At 45.6% G+C, this 25,322-nt stretch overlaps 1 protein-coding gene across 6 annotated transcripts in view; it reads left to right on the plus strand.

Annotated features, from left to right (window-relative positions):
- Rgs6 (regulator of G protein signaling 6) overlaps nt 1-25,322 on the plus strand; it is a 536,490-nt gene that overhangs the window by 453,859 nt on the left and 57,309 nt on the right. For all 6 annotated transcript variants that reach the window (XM_028877275.2, XM_028877256.2, XM_028877299.2 and 3 more), the window contains exon 13: nt 17,369-17,479. In XM_028877275.2, the coding sequence (XP_028733108.1) occupies nt 17,369-17,479 (111 nt within the window). The remainder of the gene's footprint in view (nt 1-17,368; nt 17,480-25,322) is intronic.

Raw genomic sequence — 25,322 nt, forward strand, 5'->3', positions numbered from 1 at the left:
GCCCCCTGGGTAAAGGTCCCTGTCATTTTTTTTTTTTCACTTAGTTGCCTAAGAACCCAAGAGCTGAGAAGCTGTTGCTGGTGTTATAGGGTGACCCAGTTCTGAAAAATCAAGAATTGGGGTGGGGCTAAAACCTGCAGCCAACTGCAAAAGAACACAGCAGTCAGGGGCGTCTGGAGCCTGCCCTAGAGGTTGGCATCCCCTGCCTTGGCCATGCCCTGTGTTCTCAGCGAAGCAAGATGCTCCATCTCTCTCTGCTCTCACTTCTTTGGAAGAGGAGATAGAGGATGGCGGTTAAACCAAGGGGGTTAATGAGTGAGCGCACACTCAAGGGCTGGCTCCAGTCCTTGGCACTCAGGTCCGTCCCTCCGCAGTGACTAGGAAGGACCTAGCCATTTTCCAGTGTGGTGATTTACAGTACTTTTGACAGGAGCAAATTTCAGGTATAGGAGATGCAATGAACTGGATGTAGGGTGCTCCGAGGAGGAGGGAGGCTGGCCTTGAAGATGACAGTGTTGTGTTAATACAATTCTTCCCACACACCCTCTCTCTCTCTCTCTCTCTCTCTCTCTCTCTCTCTCTCTCTCTCTCTCTCTCTCTCTCTGTGTGTGTGTGTGTGTGTGTGTGTGTGTGTGTGTGTGTCCTTTCTCTGACTCTTATTCAGACAGCCCCCAGGCTGCCCCAGGCTAGTGCTGACGCTCACAGCCTGCACAGTTCTGCCTTTCTACCTTGCATACACTCTGTTCAGCTTCTTGTCTTCCGGGAGGGAGGAGTCATGGATGAGGGGACTGGCTCTTTAGATTTTCTCAGTTCGTTTCAGTTTCAAATAATCTGTCTATGGTCCCCAACAGTGTCTGAATGTCCCTGACCAGTCGGCATCGGTGTCTCCCAGGCTGCTTCTTGCACTTCTTAAATGTGTAACCCTGTTCTTGATTCAGAAATAACAGTCCCCGTATATACAAATTAACTTTGCAGATAAATACCCATCAACACAGGAATTTTTATCTTAACTATTTGAAGTGATCGTCTCCCTCAAATGTGGCTCACAAACTTGCCTTCTTAAAGAAAGAACACTGCCTTTCTTTGGCTCATTTCTCTAGATAACTCAAGCCTGTGTGTTTGCATTTTGCTTTTAAAGTTGTCCTTTAGAGTAAGTCTCTGATCTTAGGAGATGCCACACATGGCTTCCTACAAAATGGCCCTAACTAGTACTGTGTTTTGAGTCTCTGGTTCAAGTTTTTATATGTTAAGTTTTTTTTTTTTTGGGGGGGGGGTAGTGGTGGTATTTGTTTGTTTGTTTTTTTATTTTGTTTGTTATTGTTGTTTGGGGGGTTGGTTTTTTTTGGTTTGGTTTGGTTTGATTTAGTTTGGTTTTTTTTTTTTTTGAGACAAAGTTTCTCTGTGTGGCCCTGGCTGTCCTGGAATTCACTCCATAGAGCAGGCTAGCCTCAAACTCAGAGATCCACTGGCCTCTGTCTCTGCCTCCCAAGGGCTAGGATTAAAGGCGTACACCACCACTGCCCAATGGTTTGCTTTCTTGTTCCCATCAATATGGTTGTTTCAGTAATATCCTCCTCTCCGAAGACGTATCATCTCTTCCCAAGCTGCAACAGACAAGACATATCCTTCGGCTGTGGCTGACAAAGAACCTCCAAACTCAGAGGCTTAAAACTGCAGTCGCTTCCCTCAGCCCACAGGGAAGACGATCTTCCCTTGGCTGGTCAAATACTGCCAAATGCTGCATACATTATGCAATTTCTCCTATGCCTACACACCTAGGAGATTAATAATAGCTAACAATAGAATAAGACAATCATAGACAATCATCAACAATCATAACAACAAGGTAAACGCAACCTCTTTTGGAACTTTCACATACTCATGCAAAGGAAGTGCTTTGCAGCTTTTCTTTGGCATGGATTACCTGCATCACCACCCTGTGCAACTTGAGGCAGTATTCAGTGAAACAAGGGACAGCTGAACACCAGCACTGCAATTCCACAACAGTGAATGTGATAACACATGCCACAACTAAGTGACTTATGGGAAGGTAGTATATATAGCGTGGAAACCCTGGGCAAAATTCATGTCTCAGGTGGAGATTTTGTCACACCGCTCACTCAGGCCAGCATGTAATTTTAATACTTATGAATTATTTGTTCCTGGAATTTTTTACTTAATATTTCAAGACTGTGGCTTAACATGGGTAACTGAAGTTGCTGGAAGCAAAACCACATACGAGGGTATTACTCAATGGGCATTTACTTTTTCTCACATGTCTACTGCCAGCCGCTTGTTCACTTGCTGCTGCAGACCGGGTAGGTAGCTCTGCTGATCTGGATTGTGTCTTGTGTATGTGGCCTTCTGACTATGCAGGATGGCCTCGACAAGGACAGCTGTACTGCCTTTTACATGGACACTCATCCTCAAACAGACTACTTTGACATCACTCACACGGAAACAAGAATACAAGAAAAAAGTAGAAACAGAGTCACAAGCTTAAAGACTAGACTGAAAGGCTAGTGTACCACAGTCTGTTTTTAAAATCCATCTACTACCACAAGAAAGTCAAATCACAATGGCATCTCCAGGTGTTTTTTCACCTGGAGATGCTGAAGAGACTCTTGTGTTGGTCACCTGCCTATTACTGTAACAAAATACCAAAACGAATCAACTTAGAAGGAGGAAATTGTATTTGAGCTCATAGTTCAGAGCTTTTTCGATCCATGTTCATTTGGGCCATCAATTTTGGGCCTGTGCCAAGATAGAATATCAAGTGGGAAGGACATAGTGAAGCAAAGCTGGTAGATGTGAATGGGGAAGGGAGCAGGAGGATGGGAGGGGAGGGAGCAGGAGAATGGGAGGGGAGGGGTGAGGAGAGGAGAGGAGAAGAAGAGCAGAAGTTCCTCTACTTTGAGGGCACAATCCCAGCCACCTTGGTTCGTTCCATTAGGTTCTACCTCTCAAAGGTCCTACCACCCCCCACAGGCTGCTGACCAAGCCTTTCATGCATATAGCTTCGGAGGGCATTTAAGATCCAAACTGTAATGGACTCTGTGGTCACTTCTCCAGATAGACGAAGTTGCCAAAGAAATGAGGTCTTCCTCCTCTTTGCAAGAGTCCCACGTGCATCTTCATGCTAACCCACCCACCCAAGCCTTCCAGTGCTAGCAACGTCTTTGAGAACCTAGAACTCTATACAACTCTGTTTCCAGTTGCCTGGCATCTCTGAGCTCTGCCCCCAGAGACTTCCCTCCAAGCCTAGCAATCCTGTGGGACACCACAGTATCCCGAGGTACTGCCTCTGGTCCCGACACAGCACCTGCACACATAAAGATCAAGTTGTTTCATTTTATATCTGCTGCTGCTGGACTCAGCTCACCCTCACTCCATTACTGGGAGTCACTGGTGTGTCACAGCTGACTGCTAAATTGATTTTTTTAAACATCATCTTGCTTGCCCATCTCTGCGATTGCTGCTGCTCCCTAAAATTGGATGCTGGTTCCTCCTCTGCCTCCTGACCCTCGGTGATCATGAAATGTAATTAATGAAATGCGATAAGACAGCAAGGAATGGGATACCCTAAGGCTCTATTAAAAACCTGCTAGGGCGAGAGAAGTCCGTGAACTTAATGTCTAATGATAAATTCAGGGGAGGGAGAAAAGAAGTCATTACAACTTTGCTTTCATGTGGTTTGAGAAATGGTGTGGTCCTTGTACCTCCTCTCTCCCAGCCCATCTTACTTGGTAGAAAAGAAATAGTAAGAAGTCACCTTATAGCCAAGGTCACCCTCTCCAGACCGAGGTCTGGAATCTGTAGTCTAGGGAAGAAAGGGGGTCAGGAGATGTGGCCAGCATACACTCTCCTTTCTGAGGGACTAACGTCTCCTTCACTAAACCCAAGTTTCCCCGCACCCTCACCCAAGAGCCAGTCCATAGCCTCTAGCAAGGGCAGGCAGCGTCTTCACCAGAGCTCAGTAGATTAACCTCTTCTGGTGGTGTGAGAATTTGCCATTTGAAAATCAGAAAACAAGACACTCACGAGGAGTAAGGAGGAAGGGGCCGAGAATTTTTAAAGTGCTAAGTGACAAGTGTTGTTCCTAACAGACTTCCTTTATTTACTTTCTATTTCCCACCTCCTCTGATTCTGCCTTTGTGCCTGTCACAGGCCTGTACTTAGGGACCATCGCTCTGTGTGTGCAACGGCACCAGGCATCCCACAAAGCCCTTTTTATGCCTCTGGTTTTTATTTCTCTCTTTGTCTTTGATGCCAGTCCCCAAGTCTTTCTGTGGCCGTTGGTATTGACTTTGGACACAAACAGTACTACATCTTGACCATGGTTATCTCCTTCATTGCCTGCCTGGGCTTTTCTTTGTCTTGGGTCTCCTGAGCAAAGTCCACTCATCTTGTGATCTGTATACCACCAGGAAGCACATGTTCTGGGCACTGAGTGCCTCTCCCATCAAAGCTGAAAACGGCGGCCTTGTTGAACTTGATCTTCATATGGCCATCTCCTTCATCCCCATCCCAAGGATATTTGTTAGACGTCAAAGCAAAGCAATGACAATTTCTACTTGGGTTCAGCAAAAAGGAGAACACATTAAATCCCGAAATGCAAGGAGGTGTTTCAGAGTTAGGCATAGGGCTGGCAGCCATGCTACATAAGCTCAGGAAATGCCAGGACCTTGAGTGTCTCTCAGAGTCCTCAGGCAATATTGGCCCTGTTCCCTTTCTGTGCGTGCAGCCTTGGGATCTCTTATTATCGACGTGTGCTAGAAGATGTGATAAGCTCCATTCCCTGCAGCTTCAGAGAAAACACGTCAGCCCCACCCAGGGCAGGTAGCTGGCCCTGAATAAATCAACGGTGGCCAGGAGCAAGGCTTCTAAGCAGCATGGCAATGCTTGGTATCCCTGTGTGTAGCTAGAATTTTCCTGCCTTGCCCACAGTCAGGACAAATCTCTGTCACCCGCCAGTCCCACAGCCGCTCAGACCCAACCAAGTAAACACAGAGACTTATATTGCTTACAAACTGTATGGCCATGGCAGGTTTCTTGCTAACTGTTCTTATAGCTCAAATTAATCCATTTCTATAAATCTATACCTTGCTCGTGGCTTACCAGCATCTTCACATGCTGTTTGTCATGGCGGTGACTGGCAGTGACTGTCTTCACCTTCCTGTTCTCTCAATTCTCCTGTTAGTCCTGCCTATACTTCCTGTCTGGCCACTGGCCAATCAGTGTTTTATTTATTGACCAATCAGAGCAATTTGACATACAGACTATCCCACAGCACCTGTGTGCATGTCAGGATGCACTCCTCAGCTGAATAGATCTTAGCAAGTTGCCAGAGATCCCATTTATGCCTGCTCTCGCCCATTTTGGAGGCCATCTCACTGCCTAAGTTCCCTATCGTCATCTCATAGGTTACCAAGAGACCCAGTCCAAGGTTCAACACAGCTCAATTTATTCACTGTCTTCCTAGCCAATGCCTCTGCCTCACTTTGTACCTCCTTTTACAACTTGGATTGGCATTGCATCAAGAAGCAAGTCCCGAGCCTTCAGTCTCTGTATTAAGCTTAGATTTTATCCCATGTAGGTGGATGATCAATGCTTTATTTTCTTCCTGCATCCTCGCCTTGGAAACTCTAGTTTCTAGCCCTTCCAGCCCAAATGGGAGACAAGAGAGAAGGAAGGTCGCCACAGGCCTGGAGCTCAGGTCTTGTGACAGTCTGATGAGGTGGAGAAGCAGAAGAGGAGAGAGGCTAATGACCTTCCCTGTCTGCCTGGGATACGGGATTCTCTCACCTCATCTTAGTAATGAGCCCTTTCTCTCTGTCTCTGGCATTAGCAGCCACAGAAAACAAGAGAGCAACTGAGGCAATAGACTGTAAAAATCACAGAATCACCGATGTGAGGGTCCATGAAAATGCACGTTACTCCGGAGAGCACCACACTATGTAGAATAAGTCAGACTCCGAAAGACAAGTATCACGTTTTTCTCTCATTTGTGGATCCTAAATTTTACATAAATATTAAAAAAGTGTGTGTGTAGTACATATTATATACTATACAGTATAGTCTGAAGAGTTAATAGGAATAAGAACAGAGAAGGAAGAAAGAGGTGAGTACATTCAAAATACAAAATGTGCTTGTATAAGGATTTCCCTCTGAAACCCATCACAATGTACAACGAATCTGTCCTAGTTAGGGTTTCTGTTGCTGTGATGAGACACCATGACTTGGGGGGAAAGGGTCTGTTTTGCTTACACTTCCACATTATAGTACATCATCAAAGGAAGTGGAGGCAGGAACTCCAGCAAGGCAGGGACCTAGAGGCAGGAGCTGGTGCAGAGCCCGTGGAGTGGTGCTGCTTATTTACTGGCTTGTTCCCCGTGGCTTGCTCAGCCTACTTTCTTATAGCACCCTGGACCACCCGCCATGGGCTGGGCCCTCCCACTTTAATCACTAATTAGAAAATGTCCCACAAGCTTGCCTACAGCCCCATCTTACAGAGGAATTTTTTTCAATGGAGGTTCCCTCTTACCAGATGACTCCAGCTTGAGTCAAGTTGGCATAAATTAACCAGCACAGAATCCAAGCCAGAGAAGGGGGGGAGAGGAAGGGAAGGGGGCATGTTTCTGAATCAGTCTTTCCCATGTAGTGAGGTGGCAGGCAAGACAGGGAGGAGCGTTGATTCTTGAACACTGGGTTTGTTGGCATGGACTGTGACAATGGCTATTAAGTATGGCATGTGGCCATTATTCCCGAGGCCTGAATGTCTACATCCACATCTTTCTGTAGGTGACTGTGCCTTCTGCAGTAATTCCTCTAAAGTGACAACCACGGTAGGCAGACGAATGGTCTCTCAGAGATGAGCACATCCTAATGCCTGAAGTTGGGTTATGCTGTATGGTAAAGAGAGCTAAGATTGTAGCTGAGGTTAAGGCTGCCACTAAGTACACTTTAGAATACATACGTTATCCTCATCGTGTGGGTGGGCCTGATGTCATCGGAAGTGTGCCTAAAAGATTGACAAAACAGCTAGAAAAGTCAGTGTCCGTGAGATGAGACATAGAAAGATTCACTCAGCCATTGCTGACTTTGGAGATGGAAAGGACCAGAAGCCAAGGCAAGTGGGAAGTCCCTAGAAGCTGGGTCAGGTAAGAAGATGGCTTCTTCCTAGCATTTCCCCTACACCAAATTGGCTGCCCAACTAGCACCAATTCTAACTTAGTGAGACCCATCCCTGACTCTGGCGCTCAAAACTAGGCTAATAAATGGATGTTATTTTATGCTACTAAGTTTGGGGTAATTTATTACAGTATTATTAAGAACAAATACACAACTCTAATGTCTCCTTCTCTCTAAGATTCTCTACACCCTCACCATCTTTAACATCCCCACATCGCTAAGCATCTTTTCCTCTGGAGGACAAACATGGCTGCTTCTGACAATTCAATAGATCCCATGAAACGTAATGCTGGATCCCATATTATTTCCTGATCCCTTATGAAAGCTTTAGTCAACTTCACTTACATAAAATTTAAAATATATATATATCCATTTCCTTTGTCTGTAGAAGAAATTTCCCTCATGACCAATTCCACCCACCACTGTCACTGTGGCACTAAACTTTAATCCTTGTCTTGATTCAGATTCAGATTGCTAGGGTTTCCAGTGGAGAAGTCCCTACACTTCTCCCACGTGTTCCTCTGCAGTCTATCCTGTTGCCTGTCTGGACCCTATCTGGGGAACGGCTCCATTCACGCCTACCATTACAAAACCCTGCCTTACGCACTCAGCCTCATTGTCTTGGACCAACATCAATGTTCAGTCTCACCAGCCCTTCTCTGCCCGCTTCTCTGAAGATACACCCATTCCCAATCTTCTCTAAAATATCTCTAAGAACCTGTATGATTCTGGCTTAGGTCCTCAAGGTCCTTAGTTACTGCCTGGCCTCTGAGATTCTACTGCTGAAGGCCGTGTCTAGACAGCTGTCTGAGTTGCTGCTTGTGTGCCGTCAGACAGGCAGCCTCACCCTGTAGGTCGTTCTGGATGCCCGAGGGTTCCCTGAGTTCTCCTCCCAGCCTCTCCTAGAACTTTCTCCCTCTCTTGACGTTGCCCCTATTCTCATTTAGGGCTCCACCTGGAGACTTAGCTCTAGGCCCTGACCTGTGAAGTTGGATGCCTCCTTTCAGGTTGGAAAACCCCAGACTAACTCTCAGAAACCTGAGAGGGTAGAGGAGAGAGGAACAGAAAACTTGCTTCCTCCAATCCCACATTCTACTTCAGGAAAGTCTACTTCTAGCTTAAAAAAAAAAAAAATTCCCCAATTGTAATTTAGCTAGATAAGGAGGTCTCACTTTTGCCTTGGGCTGTCAAGCAGATGTCTTTTCTTTGAGATACAAAGCCAGTTGAGACAGACATCCTATCATTAGCCAGGACAGATATCCTGAAAGGACAGAGAGGTCATGGGTGAAGAAAAGGAGAACCGTGAACTGTTTATATCATCTCAGATTGGGATACCACCATGGATGTTTGAGTATCTCCTAGTCAGAGAGGCTCCCAGTATCTCCTCATGCCTGTGACACTTAGGGACACTGTAACATCCTGCCAGCCAACGCCTAAACAATGTGAGAGACTTATTAATTATGAAAGCTTGGCCTTAGCTTAGGCTTGTTTCTAACTAGCTCTTATAACTTAAATGAACCCATTTCTGTTCATCTTTGTGCCGCCACATAAACCATGGCTCTTACCTCTCCTCCTGCGTGCCCTGCTTCCTCTGTGTCTGGCTCTTGACTCCTGCACGTCTCCATCCTCTCTTCCTCTTCTTTTCTCTCTGCCTGAAGTCCCACCTATCCCTCCCGCCCAGCTTTTTATTGCACCAATCACAGCAACACATCTGCACGCAGTGTACAAATATTCCACAACAGTACCCCTTAACAGGCCTGTCATCCTAACTCCTTGAACAGAATTTAGGGTTTTTGCTGATGACTTGTCTTGTGCTCATCTGAAGCCATCCAATGACCCAATATTGTCCCCTACAACTCCACTACTGTTTACATGTTTCTTGCTAGGGGGTTGACGAGTTCCAGCCCATCTCCCCAAGAGATATGTCCAGGTCTTGACCTATAGAACCTGTAAGTGTGGTTGGTCTTCTGTGGGGAAAGCATCACTGCAGATGTGATGGAGCGGTCCTGGTGGGTTGCCCGTGCTCTGGAGGATGGCCCTGCACCCATCCACATACCGGCAGCACTAAGTGGACTCAGTGGGTTATGAAGAAAGAGCACATGACCTTTTAGGAGTGTGGAATGAGATGGGAAATGGAAGGCATTGAAAGGGAAGGGATGGGGGTGTTTTTGAGCATTGTATACAAGTGTGAAATTTTCAAATAATAATTTCTCTTTTGAGAGCTTGAGATGAATTGTCCAGAAGAACCTTAAGCCCAAAGATAAACATTCATATAAGGAAAAGAAGGAAAGGGGGGAGTGGAGAAGGGAGAGAGGAGAGGTGAGGAGGGGAAGGGAGAGGAGGGGAGGAGAGAGGAGGGAAGAGGAGGAGAGGGGAGGAGAGGGCAAGGGAGGGGAGAAGAGGGAAGAGGAGGGGAGGAGAGGAGAAGGGTGGAGAAGAGAGGGCAGGAGAGGAGAGGAGGGGGAGGGGAGGGGAGAGGAGAGGGAAAAGGAGGGGAGGAGAGAGGAGAATAAAAACTTTAAAACAAGGAGAAGGGATAGGATGACATGAGAAGAGAGGTCACATTGCAGATACAGGAGGAGGCCACTAGAGACAGAGACCGGAGTACTGCAGCCACAAGCGGGGACTGGACTGCCTGAAGCCACTAGAAGCTTCCATAAGCAAGAACGATTCCCCTCAGGACCTGGCTTAGGTCCTAAGGGAATGCAGTCCTGCTGAGCCCCTGATTCCAGACTTTTAGCCTCCAGAGCTGAGTCCACACTGAAGCCACTAAGTCTGTGGTAATTTGTGACATCAATCTCATTTCTTTCAGGATGGATGAAATTAGTCCAAGTGACCCAGGAGTGGCTCCCAGTTGTGGGCACTCGTTCATCCTGCTTCTGCCTGCAGGGGTCCGTCCTGAGCACACTTTCCCTGTACATTATTCTTGCCACACGGTAAAGCTCTTTCAGATGAACCCTGGCCTGTCAGGATGCAAACCTCCAAGGAGGCTCACCAGACAGGCGATGATGCACCCCTACTGTGCATGGTGGCTCCCATTGTATATTCTGTGTCTGCAGAAGATGCTCAAGAGCCTTTGGAAATATTTTCCTGTTTTGTTTTGTTTTTTATCACAGTGGTCTTGAGTAGTCAACAAAGTCATTATATACCATAGTGTGGACTTGATAAAGATCAGATAAATGACCCACTCAAGAACTAAAACACAGGCCTTCCAATGTCGAGCACTGGAGGACAAGGAGGCTTTTAGGTGTCAGAAAATCGACAGCCATCTTTAAAACTAGAATTATCAGTTTCCTTCGTTATGGTGTGTGTGCATGTATATGTGTGTACATGCGTGCGTGTGTGCGTGCTTGTGTGTGCGTGTGTGTGTGTGTGTGTGTGTGTGTGTGTGTGTGTGTGTGTGTGTGGTGCATACATGGGTACATGTCCATCTGTGTGCAGGTTCATGCATGTGGTTCCCTTCCTACTGATGTGATCAAACACCCTGGCAAAGGTGACTTTAAGAGAGAAATGGTTTACTCAGCCTACAATTGCAGGTAATAGTCCATCATCCCCATCATTACTGGCAATTCAAGCAAACTTGAAGCAGCTGGCTGGCCACGTCCACAGTCAAGGGCAGAGAAGATGAATGCACTCATGCCTATGACTCCATTCACTCTTATATGGTTCAGGACCCAACCCCAGAGAATGGGGCTACCCACAACAGATGGATTTTCCTGCCTCAATTAATGTAATCAAGACAGTTTCCCACAGGCCAGTCTGATCTAGACAACCCCTCATTGAGATTCTCTTCCCAGTGATTCTAGGTTGCGCGTGGGACACACACACACACACACACACACACACACACACACACACACACACACACACGAAAGCCAGAGGTTAATGTCATTCTCCACTCTACGTGTTGAGACAAGGTTACTCACTGGACCTAGAGCTCACCAAGACTAGCTGGCCAGTCAACTCCAGGTGTCATCCTGTCTCCATCTCAGCACTGGGATTCCAGGCAGGAGCCACCGTGCCCGTCTCTGTATGTGGGTGCTAGGGGATCTAAAGTCAGGTCCTCATGTTTGCACAACAAGCACATTATCCGCTGAGCCCCATCCATCTCCCCAGCCCCTCCTTCACGATGGCTTAATGAATAAAACACGGTAAATCCTGTCCTCTTCAGAAAACTGATGTGATTTTTAAAACTTCCATGTGCATATGAGTCACCTGGGAACCTTATTAAATGAAGACTCTGGCTCAGTAGAGCCCCAAGGTCTAAGAATCCACATTCATGACAACTTGAAGAGGACACCTGTGTGCTGCTTATGGACCACACTTCATGTAGCGATGGTACCTCAGCATAATGTCTTTACGTTTTCAGCATTAAGTTAGTTGACCTTACTTCCCCTTTGCAGTTTAGTGGTGGAGACAGTGGCTGTGGGTTCGCTGTAGTAGAGGAAACTGGTGGCCCACAGCTAGCCATATTTATGGGGGGGGGGAAATTATTGTGGATTAGTAATTATAAAAATGTTCATATCTTTGGGCCAAATTATTCTAGTTGCAGATACTATTTACAAACAGATATGGCAGAAGATGTGTGTAAGTCAGCATTCTGCTGCTGTGACAAAATGCTTGAGGAAATCAACTTAAGAGGATGAAAGGTTTAGTTCGCAGCTCCAGAAGTTTGCATCTGTTGCTTCTGTTGTTTTGAGCCTATGGTAAGCCAGTTGAGCATGGCAGAGCCAAACTGCTTGCCTCACAGTGGCCAGGAGTAAGCTAGGGAGTAAGGAGAGAAGAACCCAGACAAAAGACACCCTTTGGGGACGTGATCCCAATGACCTACTTCCTCCAGTTAAACTCCGCCTCCTAAACTTCCACCCCACACTGTGGCCTCCTAGGCTATGAATCCATAGGAAGACAACGCACTCATGAGGTCAGAGCGTTTCTGAGTCATTCACCTCGCAGGGCTCTGCTTCTAAACACTATCGCACAGGGAACCAGGCCATCAGCACATGAATTTTTAGGAGACATTTAAGATCCACACCCCAGCAAGATTTTAAAAAAAGAAGAAAAAGGAAAAAACCCTATGTGAGAGCAATGAACTATACCACATTAAAAACATATTAAAAATCTGTATCTAATATAAAGGAGATGATTAAATAAATTATAATAAGCTTTAAGTAAATTACACATGTGCAATATGATGCACATATATTACATGTTAATATTATATATAATTATATATGATAAACTATTCTTTTTCTTCACTTCCCCCTCAAATATGTCACTAAATGAATCAAAACAATATGAACTTTTCACTACTGAGATAGCAGAAGGTTTTCTTGCTCTACTTGGATAGAGATCACATGTAGTCAAGGAGAAGGAGTATTTGTCACTTTTCCTGTTGCTGTGACAATGGCAACCAAAGCAAGGAGAGGCGTATCTTGCCCAGCCCATCATGGCAGGGCATTCCGGTAGCAGGAGCTTGGGACAGCTGGTCACATTGTATCTGCAGTCAGGAAGCAGAGGATGATTGCTGATACTCAGCCACTTTCTGCTTTTTATGAGTCCAGGATCCCAGCCTAGAGAATGGTGCTGCCCACTTCAGTTAATCTGATTAAAATAACTTATCACAGACATGACTAGAGACCAAACGTAATCTAAATGCAAGTCTCTAAATACCTAGAGACTTGTCTCCTATGTGAGTTCGGATCCTATCAAGTGGATGATAATAACTTTGAGACACCTTTCAAATAAATGCTGGTCTTGGACAACTTTTGTTTCCCTCGGTGTTTGGCAGCAGGAAGCAGTGATGAGTGGTGTACTCCAGTGTCAGGGTCTTTGTTCAGTTCTTAGGTATGGAGCCTTAGCACTGGGAGTGTTCTAACCCCTATGCAAGCTTCAGGCACTGGGACCCTTGGCTCTTGACAGCATCCAGTGTCACAGCATTCAGCTCAGGGGCTGAGACCCATGGCCCTGAAGACTGGACGGTTGTCCGGAACTCTGACGGTAAACAGGCCCTGCAGGTTCTTTTCCTGGCTCCTTGCAGCCTTTTAGCCTTTAGGTACTCTCTGCTCTCTCTGTCTTCCTGCTTCCCTTCTTCCTCCCGGCTGCGTTCAGATCGCAGATCGCCGATAGCAGATCTCCGATCTGAGCTACCAGCATCCTGCTGAGATGACTCAGGATGCATGCCTCCTCTGGCACGTCTTTTGGGAGTCAGGGTGGGTTTGCCTGCCACTCAGCAAGCCAGTGTCTGGTACTGTTCAGATCATTGAGACAAGGACATCCAGCCAGGCAGGTGGATGACTAGATGGGCAGGACTGCGAGGTGATGGAGATCACTACTGCTGGCCATGTCTGGGCCTGTGGCCACTTCCTCCTCAGCCATAGAACAACCATGCCAAGGCCACTATCCCCCTTTCATCTGTGTAGCAGCTGCTGCCATCACCGGCAACTCTCCACTGTCTCTTTCTTGGTGCTACCAGCCGAGTCCGCACTACTGAAAGTAAGCAAGAAAATACCACCGTGGGGAATCCTTCTTATGGGGTCAAATGCTACACACCAGAGAAGGCAACACCAAAGAGCATCTCCCAGCCCACTCACTAAGTGAGCCTGAGCAGACTGTTTATATAGCCTGGGTTTGGACCAATCACAGCCATTTGTTTGGGCCAATCAGAATCTTGCATCTTAGCACCATTCATAATCATTGAGGCTTCTTGTGTTTTGGACCAAACGACTTTACCTCTTAGCAATAATTGGTAATTAGTCTTTCCACCAAGGGAAGTACTCTTCCTCTTCCTTGGGCCAAAGTGGAAATGGTTGCAGGGTCGCCTGGAGTTCACGAATGTTTCTGATAACAAAAAGTCTGGCACAAACTGTTTCAAGCAGCCCTGGCTTGAAAGATCCTTTAAGACCCAGGGTAGTCAGCTGTGATCTTTTCATAATTATCGGAAACCATCCATAGAGTGTATAGAATGGAGGATACTGGAGTGAAAGGGTAGTCCAGCCAGCTGTTGGGCTCGGCCCTTTTGCTCAGGGTAGCAAGGGGGAGTCCACAGTTGCTAACTAGGAACCCAGGTTACCCCAGCCTTCGTGTATGCCTACAATATCAACTTAAAGAGTGTCTGATTAACACTGGCCATGATTTAACACTGCTTGAGCAGGGCCTAACACCCATCCAGTGCCCAGGAAGGAGGGGACCCTTCATCTGCCTTAAACTCAAGCTTAACAAATTGACAGATTAATGGGTTCAACACATTTTCCCGAGAAAGAATATCTATGAACCATAATCCGCAGGCCTTCATTTCTCTATTTGTAAATATTTGAATTTTTCAATTGAGCAGTGAGTATAGATATTATTCCTTACAATATTTATTGGTATGGCTGGTCTATTGGTTGATTGGTTTTGAGATAGGGCCTCTCTAAATAGCCCAGGCTAGCCTCCAATTTACAACCTTCTGCCTCGTTCTCCCAAGTGTTGGGATTGCACACAACTAGTTCCTAGTCTTTTGTACCTTTGCTAGCTTGTAATATTTCAGAGTTTGGTCGAAAAGGAAGTGGGGAAGGACAGAATGAAGAGCACTGTAATCTACATGCTGGAGCAGAAGTGGGGTTGACAGTGAGCCAGTTGACCTAACAGGTCTCATACTGTTCCCGGGAAGCATGAGGACCATGGAAGGCAAGAGTGAGCCACAAAGCCACGAGTTGACAGCAACCAAACAAGTCAGTCTACCTCTGGACACCCCCCCCTCCGAACCGCCCTCTCCCTACTCTCTGGAGAAAGAAACTGAGTCACATAACCTCAGACCTCAGGTACACTCGACATCACTGAGGCCTAGTGAAGACAAGAGAGTCAGTAGACGTTCTGTTTCCTGAACTGTGGGGCTTCTGGGTTGGGGAGGGGTGGACTCCCCACCCCCTCATTGTAACAGTGGAAGAGCTGAGATAAATACTGTCTGGCTCACAGAGTCTCAAACATTTACAACGTGAACCTTACAGGAATGGCTTGCTAAAGTGCTTAGAGAAGCATAAATGTCCTCAGGGGAAAGACTCTATCTCCATTTCAGAGCCGTAATAAAAAGACAAGCAGGCTGACTGGGACCTGGCCACGATGCCTATCTGTTTACAGACCCTGTCCACATGCACACCTAGCCTCCAAGCAGGTTTGTGTGCTTGACTCTTCAGTACAAATGGATGTTCAAAGATTTTTTCCAGATCCTCAAGGAAAGCCCCAGACTGAAGGGACATCATTGATACATGCAAACAGAAGGAAGGGACTTGGAGAGCCAAAAACAGCTCAACTAACAGAAGAAATGTTTGATAAATATGGAGAATTAGTGACATTTGATATAGGAGAGGACATTTCATTGATAAAACAAGAATCTTGGTACAATGATCAGAGTAAAGTCTTGAGAGCGTGTCTACCTACATTTTAAATACATAGCTAGATAGGGCAAAAGACACTCAAACAAGATGAAATATTAAAGGAAAAATTGGAATCATAGTTCAGGCCATTCGTGTGTTAATAAAAATTGTCATGTTGAACAAGAAAATTGGGAGATTAAGAGTATTAAAATAGCAAAGAAATAAAATTTATGGGGATATTTTAAAATTTATTTCACATTGCGCTCAATATAATGAATTAAATAACAAGCCACCATGGAATTGCAGAGCACGTTAGCAACGAAATAGAGACCTTAATCCACACGGAGAGACACTGACAGAATGACAACAGGCCACGTGGACCCAGTGTTCTCCAGAGTGACACCGGAGGCCAACAATATAGAGCAATGCCTTCAGAATTCTGAAGGAAGGCGACTTTTAACGTGGTGACCTACGCCACCACCATCGGTCAAATACCGAGGTTGACAGGCATTTCTTTTTAGGCCTCCAGTACTCAAATTTTTAACTCTCACGAGCCTTTGTTAGAAAGCTACCAAAGGATGTGCTTCGTCACAGCTGAAGAGGAAAGCCAAGGGCCAGAAATGGAATCCATAGAACAAGGACTCAATGTCTAAGTGGAGAGAGCCCCAAGGTGATGGTTTTGTGTCAGGTCCACATAGAAGCAGGGGGACTAAGGGGTGCAGAAGAGGACACCTTTTGGAGGCAGGGAAAGCCTGACAGAGTACCTAATACAAGATGGGGGGGGGGGATCTATTTCTAGATGTGTTACCGATTGGTTAAAACACTGGGGAAGAGTAGGGCGCTGCTGAGCTGAGCAGCCAACAATTTTAGCCAGTTAATAATCTGGACCCTGACTTAACAACATCGGTTGGATGAGTTCACCCAGAAGCTCATAGAAGGCAGGGAGTGGGGGTGCTAGGGCCCAATGAGTAGAAGTCAATCCTTGTCTAAAATGAATAAATCAAGAGCAGTTATGAAAGCACATGCTTGCAGTCAAATGCTAGAAGAAGCAAAAGAGAGAGGCAGATGCGTCTGTGAGAAAAGATGGGGGGAAACAGCCAAGGCTACTGCTCCTCCACCCCCCCACCCCCAAATACATATGATCACTTAGTATTGTGTGATAGGCAGTTAGGTTTACTGGGCTCATCATATACACATGTATTTATGTGTGTGTGTGTATACCTGTTCACACACACACACACACACACACACACACACACACACACACCCTACCCTTTGTATGTCAAGACAGCCAGCATTGCCCCTGGGCATTTTCTATTTTCTATATACATGTCAGCTAGTCAAATCTATTAGGTTGCAATTATACCTAGAAAAGCTAAGTCGCTTTTGAGACTAAACCTATGTGACGTCGTGGTCAGGTGGGATATAAAAGTCTATTCAGCGAGGGAATCATTTGTTTGGGAATTCTGGTAGAGCTGTGGAATTCCCTGTGGATTCTGTTTCTTCTTGAAAGCCATGATCTTTGGAGGCTGGGTATCACACTCGGTATCAGTATCAGTAAGCCTGGCATAAGCAGGGGTGGAGGGCGTATTGTAGCGAGGTTCTGAAGAAAGAGTTAAGTGTTGGGAAAGGGCATCAGTGTGTGAACTAAAACCTATGGCAAGGGGGCAAACTGACATTTTAACAGGAAGGGAATAGGACAACTGAGAGCAGCTGGCGAGTGAGAAACGGGAGCGGGGTTTTCCTGAGAACACTCTACGGCTGGTGTTCGGAACTGAGTGCTTTCCTAGGAAATCAGCTCTTCTCTGCCTTGCTTCCTCCTACAGCTTAATCGCTTACACAGAGCAGTATGTGGAGTACGACCCTTTCATAACGCCAGCAGAGCCATCTAATCCTTGGATCAGCGATGACATCACTTTATGGGACATAGAGATGAGGTAAATAATAATAATAATAATGTTTGGGAGTGGGGGATGTTGGAAAAAATCCATAATCTCATGCTATTACCTTATTCCCGGTTTTAATTTGAATAAGACCAGAAGAGAAAAGGCCCGAGTACCCTCCATACTGACACCTGTTTGCTCGAGGTCCCTTCCTCCTTGCAGCTTCGGTTTGTACATGGGTCTTTTGTGGCTTCTCTCTGGCCTCTCTCTGGCCCTCTGTATGTCATGGTCCAGCTCCTCGCCATTTCCGAGCTCTGGCTGCTGGGAGGGAGGCTCTGCTGCCTCAACTTGTCCCCTTCCTTTCTGATCCCAGCAACCCTAGCCAGCCCCTCTCTGCACAGCTCTGACCTCACAGCACTTCCATCAAACCCCTGTAGCTAGAGTTTTTCTGCCTTGCCCACAGTCAGGACAAATCTTTCTCACACACCAGTCCCACAGCCGCTCAGACCCGACCAAGTAAACACAGAGACTTATATTGCTTACAAACTGTATGGCCATGGCAGGCTTCTTGCTAACTGTTCTTATAGCTTAATTTAATCCATTTCCATAAATCTATACCTTGCCACATGGCTCGTGGCTTACCGGCATCTTCACATGCTGCTTGTCATGGTGGCGGCTGGCAGTCTCCTTCCACCTTCCTGTTCTTTCTTTTCTCCTCTCTGTCAGTCCTGCCTATACTTCCTGCCTAGCCACTGGTCAATCAGTGTTTTATTTATTGACCAATCAGAGCAATTTGACATACAGACCATCCCACAGCAAACCTCCTCAGCTGCCAACACTATTCTCACTGCGGAACAGATGGGGAAACTGAGGCAGAGCAGAGTTGGTGAACTTGTCCAAGGATACACAGTTAGAATGCAGCAGCATTGAGGCTGGAGCCCAGGCAGAGGTCTCTGGAGCTGTGGCTGGCCTCACGCCGGTCTTCTGAGATGACAGGCATCACTGGTTCCCTCAGCACATGGCTCTGCCCTAGGAGAGGAGCAAATGTGTTGACATAACAGCTGAGGGGAACTTGGAGCACAGTCAAAATTCCATGACGTGCAGGGACAGTTCTGTGTGGCACCCCTGCAGCTCTGTTCTCAGATTTCTTCTTCCATTCTCCATGACCGAAGTGTTCTCTTTCTCTTTTGTGCTCTGGCTGTTATCTTTCTCAGAAGTGGAAAACCCCGGTAACAGTTAATGAAGTCACAGATGCTTATTATAAAAAGCTTAATCTATCCCGATGTGCATACAGAGGAAAACTCCTCCCTCCCTCCAGCCTGCCTTCCAGGAAGAGTCTCTGGTTCCCACACTGCACCAGGGTGCCCAGGGCACCAAGAGGACTCCCAAGATGCATACACCCTTGATGGAAACTCCAAGACATCTGACAAATCAGATGTCATGTGCACTACTGGCTTAGGTTGATTCGATGTGAGGATCAGACCACATCCTGTTCTTTTTAATGTTGAATCTTTGCAAATCTAGGTCTTCAGATTTGTGATTCAAAAGCTATGCTGCACAGAAATCAATATGGACTAGGAAATGAAGGTGGCCGCAGTCCTGCCAGATCCAGTTTGAGGAAATGTGCAGTGTGTAACATGCATACATAGGGATTGTCTTAGTTAGGATTAATATTGAGGTGATGAAATATCATGACCAAAAGTAACTTGAGGAAAGAGTCTATTTTGCTTACACTTCTAGGAAACAATCCATCACTGAGGGAAGTCAGGACAGGAACTCAAACAGGACAGGCACCTGAAGACAGGAGCTGATGCAGAGGCCATGGAGGGGTGCTGCTTACTGGCTTGCTCTCCATGGCTTGCTCAGCCTGCTTTGTACTAGAACCCAGGACCATCAGCCCAGGGATGGCATCACTCACAATGGGCTGGGCCCTCCTCCATCAACCACTGATTAAGAAAACTTTACAGGCTTATGTACAGCCCAATCTATGGTAGCAATTTCTCAGTTGAGGTTCCCTCTTCTCAGATGACTCTTGCTTCTGTTAAGTTGACATAAAAACTAGCCAGGAGAGGGGTTAAGAATGAGATTAAGACTTTTTTCCTTCAATGTATGTGCATTTCATATAGTTGCTGTTGCTAGGAAACAAGTACATGTTAAGTTGACTGGTCCCAACCTTAAATAAACAAAAATGTTAGGCATTTCTTTGGACTCAGGGAGACTATAAAACTCACTGAGACCTTAGAGGTGTCATGAACTCAGAACATTCAAGAAGCTCCAAATTAGTGACTATCTCTTTAAATTTTTTATACATAGAAAATATTCTCATCTCTAGTGTAATTATGTTCATTATATATACCTATATATGTGCTATTTTAATTAGGAATATATATATATATATATATGCACATACAGATCTACCTTATCCTTTTTAATATCTGTATAATATTCCCTGGCATGAATGAAGTAAAATTTATTTAACCAATCCCTGGGCCGTAACTATTTAACTCATGTCTATTTCTGCAATATAAATAACAAATCAAGAAACATCCCTACAACCCAGTCTAATTAGTTTTCTACTATAAATTTTCCAGAAGTGGAGTTACTTGGAATGGAATGCATATTTTCATTTTAGTTCAGGTGCCAGATTTTCCTAAACAAAACTGATCCCCCTTTCTCCATGCCTTTCGTTTAAAGGTACCCACCTTCCACAGCCTTGTCAGCCTGGTATTAGCAATCTTTCTATCTTTGTAAACCTAATAGGTTGAAACAATTCTCATTTTCTTTCTGTTTCTTCACTGGTGTAGAAATATCTTAATTGAGGGTTTTTCATGTGGTTAGCAGAGATTCATTCTTTTGTGACTTTCCAGTCTCCTGTCCCTTCCCTGTCCCCCAGTAGTGGCTTGGCTTTGTGTATTGGGACACAAAAGTCCCATTTGCTTTGGCTTGTCTTTTTTCCAATTCCTCCCTTCTTTTTTTATTTCTTTTACTCTTCCCCAACTTTTGATTTTCTTATCAACTTTTGCATTACCTCTTCAAATTCTAGTTTCTATTACAGCCATAGTTATATTTTACTTTTTTTTTGGTTTAAAAGTTCACTAATTCATAAGAGAGCATGTATGTAATGGAAAACACAAGTTTCCCTCTGCCTTCTAATATCACACTCATCCCCAGAGGATGTTAACATGATGTATTTTAAGCCAACATTCTGAATTTACATTTCTATCAACATTGCAAGAATGAGTAGTGTGTAAATGGTCATCTACTTTGAAAATTCTGTTTCTGATGTGACCATTATTAGTTACTACTCTTCTGTTGCTGTGATGAAACACCATGACAGGGCAACTTTTAAGGGAGGGTTGATCTGGGCTATGGTTCCATAGGGTTAGCAGTCCACCACCATCCTGAGAAAGTGGCAGCCATGGGCGGCAGGCATGGTGGCTGCAGCAGCAGGCTGCGAGTTCACATTGTGAACCCCAAGCGGGAAGTAGAGTAAAAAGTGGGGGTAGGCACGTCCTTCAGCTCTCAAGACCTGCCTCCGAGGGCGTAGTTCCTCAGCAAGGCCTTGGGGGAATCCTAAGTCTCCTCAGAGACCACCACCTCCTGGGGCCAAGTGTACAAATGCCTGAGACTATGGAGAACATTTCTTATTCAAACTGCTACACTTGATAGTCTCTTCCAGTCTGACCAAGAATATAAAACTTTCATTAACTCATGGTGTCTTTTTTCCTCCTCATCCTCCTCCCGTTCCCAATTGGTGCTTTAATTACTGCTTCTGTGTTTTCCGTGTTAGTCTCTCTTGGTTTTAACCATATAGGTACATTTTGATTAATATTTCTAAAGTTTTCTTAATTTATTATTTAAAAATTCTCTCTCTCTCTCTCTCTCTCTCTCTCTCTCTCTCTCTCTCTCTCTCTCTCTCTCTCTCTCTCTCTCATCCTTTGGTAGGAACTCTAGGCCCCTGGGGTAGACCTATCAAATTCTTAAGAGGTCTCCCTGCATTACTCAATGGTTTTTGGTTTTTTTATTTTGTTTTGTTTTGTATTGTTTTTTTGTTTTGTTGTTTTTATTTCTCTTTATGTTCTTGACACTCTGTCATCAGTGATGCACTATGCTCTGGTCTCACTGATTTTATCAGAATCTGGTCAGCATCCCCCTGACACTCACACTCACACACTTTCCTTAACAAGCTGCTTCCATTATGTGGAACCTGTTGTGTACTTCTGAGTTTCTTCTGTGTGCTAACGCCTACCCCACTGCTCTGTTGACGTCCTGCTGCTCAGAGCTCCAAGGCTCGCTCTGTTCTCTTCCACAGCTCTGCTGAAGTTGTGGACTGTCCTCCACCAGCTTTGTTACAAGTCCCATTCGTTTTGATCCTCCCCGAAATGCCTGGACCTTACCATCCGCCTGACGAACGTGTCTTTGTCTCCACATACTATGATTGGGGTTAAAAACACTAACAACAAATGAACAAAATCCATTCTTCTGAGCTTCAGGGCCTTGCCTATTCAGTCTTTCTGAAACCCTCCTTGCTGGCTTTCCTTCTCACTCAAGCCTTCCCAAGCATGGTGACCAACTAGCGTAGTGACATGGCTGTCTCCAGCTGTCATGTCACACCCCCCAGTTCACTTTTGAAGAGGACCCATGATTTGCTTTATCATCTGGTCTTCTAACTGGCAAAAAACAGGCACCCAAAAGTATAGGTTGCGTGGATGGTAGGTGACTGAGTTATTTCGTCTTTGGTCACTTCACTGACAGCTGGGAAAAGAAGAAAGCTAAGTGCCCGGAGCTAATTCACAAAGATAAAACGAATCTTCTCACTTGTCCCTAACTAGAAAAAGAAGCACAGGATCACCGGGGATATGGTAGCCGCTTTGCCACTTGATTTATCTCAAACTATTCAGCATCCTGTCCTCCACACAATGCTGCCTGTCCGCCAATACGTGGTCTAGTTCTGCTGTTATTGTTCAAACTTCTACCCTAAGCTAATGTCTAGCCTAGGAAAAGATACAGCCACAGTCTTATCTACCCAAACAAATGGAGCTCTACAAGCCCAGGTGAAAATGAAGCCCTGATTCTCCTGGCAGAGTGTCTTTACTCACTCAGAGGCTTACAGAGCTGTCAGAAGAAATGCGGCGCATGAGATCAGTGCTGACATCGCACTTCAGCCTGCTGATGGTCCCTGTCTATACAGTAAAGCCCGAAGGTGACCAAGAAAATAACCGAAAGTCAATGTTTTTCTGTTCCACCTTAATTCAGACCATAGGGATTGAGACCTACTTCGCACTGTGTTCTGAGTAAGAAATCCCCTGGATAAAAATCTAACGAAGTCAATAAAACCTGCCATCCTACCACCTGGCACCAGAATTCCTCCTTGCTTGGCAAAGGGCATTCAGCCACTTGGGGCATAAATCACGCCCTGCGGGCAAGGCTCCGGCAGACTCAGGCAACAGAGGAGAGGGTTGGGCTGTGCTCAGGGAGAAAGTGAGATGAGTCTGTTTTCCGTTCCTGAGAGAGAAAAAATGAAGGGTGGGGGTGAGGGGATGGGGGGGGCAGGGCAAGATTCGGAACCAGGGAAATTCTAGTAGCCAGTGACAAAGGTCTTTTCAAAAGCAGGAATAGCCTTCTGCTCATCTGTACTGGGCTTTAGACTCCTTCTGGGCTACAGAGAACTCCAGGTTGACTTAGTTTGAGCTCCAGGCGTGAGGACATGAGAGGAAATGCTTGGAGTCCACAAAAATGAAGAACACATTGTGTCTGCTGCAGTGTGGACGCAGACCGTGCAGTGAGGGGCATAAAAAATGGGCAAAACAATATAAGATGTAATACAAATAGCAGGGAATTGTTCCCTTCTCAGTCTCAGATAAGATATTAGATCCAAAAGTCTAAGAATGAAAAAGGGTATAATCAGGGCAGGTGAGGAGGGGGTGATAACAGGCTACTGTCTTAAATCATGGCAAACTCCATCTGATGGAGATTCTGAGAAGTCAGTTTTCATTAAAGAAAATTATAATAGTGAGGGCTTAGCACTGAGGAGCAGTTCGCCAAAAGTCACTAGACCACAGCCAGGGAGAATTCACTAATCTAAACATTATCAGAAAGGTGTCATAGGGAGGCCTAAGGAAGTTGTCCTGGTGTTAACATTACTTGGAGGGATGACCTCATGAAACTTGTATGGCCTGCAGAATTGTGGTAAGCTATTCTTCCCTCCATGAGGAAGGTTTAAGGCTCCCTCTCTACTGAGTATCAGGCATGTGAGCAATGGCTTACATAGAGCCTGGTTCATTCTACTTGAACTTGAAGGATGGTCAAACTGACCATCCTTAAGAAGCAGAGCCTATTCCTGAGTTGCTGGTATACAGCTATTGGGCAGAACTATTAAGCTCCTTTTAAAAAATTAGATTTATTTATTTTATTTTATGCATATGAATGTTTTGCCTATGAGTATGTATGTGTGCCATGTGCATGCCTGGTGCCTGTGGAGACCAGAAGAGGGCACTGGATACCCTGGAACTGGAGTTACAGATGGTTGTGAACCACCAAGTTGGTGCTGGGAACTAAACCCTGGTCCCCTACAAGAGCAAAAAGTACTGCTAACCACTGAGCCATCTCCCCAACCCCCTCAAGCTCCTTTCTTAAAGCAGTCAATTCCCAAACATGGCTTCATTGGTGGCTTCCCTCGTTGTGTGCATATGCTGATTCTTATGTCAAGAGAAGGCGTTTGTTTTCATATGCAGAAGCCTTGATGCCTTATTTGGCCAACTGGCAAAATGACACTCTGAGAGGCAGCCATACAGAGTCCTGGTAGTTTCTGAACATTTGCTCTTAAGTCTTTGAAACTGTCCACCATGCTGGGAGAAGTTCAGACCATCGAGGGAGCCATGTGGGGTCACTCTAGCCAACCCTCAGTTGAGTTATTGACCAACGGCCAGTGTCAGCTGCCACAGGCACCATTTGGACATCCAGCCCCGTCCAGTCCTTAGATGACCCTTTAAGCCACCTTGCAAATACCACTCTGAGTGACCACAGGTAAGAGGGCACAGTCAAGCCCAGACAAAGTGAGCATACTGAAAGGGAGCAATGAATAGGTGCAGGCTGGGCCACACCCCATTGGAATATCCAAGACCTTTCCGTTGTTCTCGGGGTGGTGAATAAATAAATATTGTTTCTCCACAGCCTGGCCCTAAGATGGGGTCATTAGATATGCTTTTCTAAATAAGGACTGGCCCTTGTTTCATAATTTTCTGATAACTTATCTTAATCCATTCAGGCTGTCAAACAAAAATGCAGTAGATTGTGTGTCACTTACACATGAAAGAAATTTGGTTCTCATTGTTCTGAGAACTGAGACTATAAGGATCAAGGCAGCAGTGTGTTGGTGTCTGAGGAAGGCCCGGATCATGGTCTGGTCAAGGTGTGTGGTGGTTTGAAGGAAAATGGCCCCCAAAGGGAGTGGCACTAATGGGAGGTGTGGCCTTCTTGGAGGAAGTGTGTCACTGTGGGGGCGGGCTTTGACGGTTCATACATACTCAAGTCATGCCCAGTGAGACAGTTCACTTTCTGTTGCCTGCAAGATGTAAAACTCTCAGCTCCTTCTCCAGCACCATGTCTGCCTGCATGCTGCCATCCCCCACCCTGACAATAATAGACTAAACCTCTGAAACTGTAAACAAGTCACCCCAGTTAAATGTTTTCCCTTATAAGAGTTTGCCATGATCATGGTGTCTCTTCACAGCAAGAGAAACCCTAACTAAGATATCTCTATTATTTCATTGCTTAGGAGGCTGAGGCAGAAGGATCACAAGTTTGACTTGGCTACAGCGTGAATTTCATATCTTCCCTCTCTGTTCTCTTTTGGCAGCAAGGCAAGAGTTTTGGGGTTCATTGATAAGGGCGCTAA

The sequence above is a fragment of the Peromyscus leucopus genome, chromosome 14, assembly GCF_004664715.2.
Source record: "Peromyscus leucopus breed LL Stock chromosome 14, UCI_PerLeu_2.1, whole genome shotgun sequence".
NCBI lineage: Eukaryota > Metazoa > Chordata > Mammalia > Rodentia > Cricetidae > Peromyscus > Peromyscus leucopus.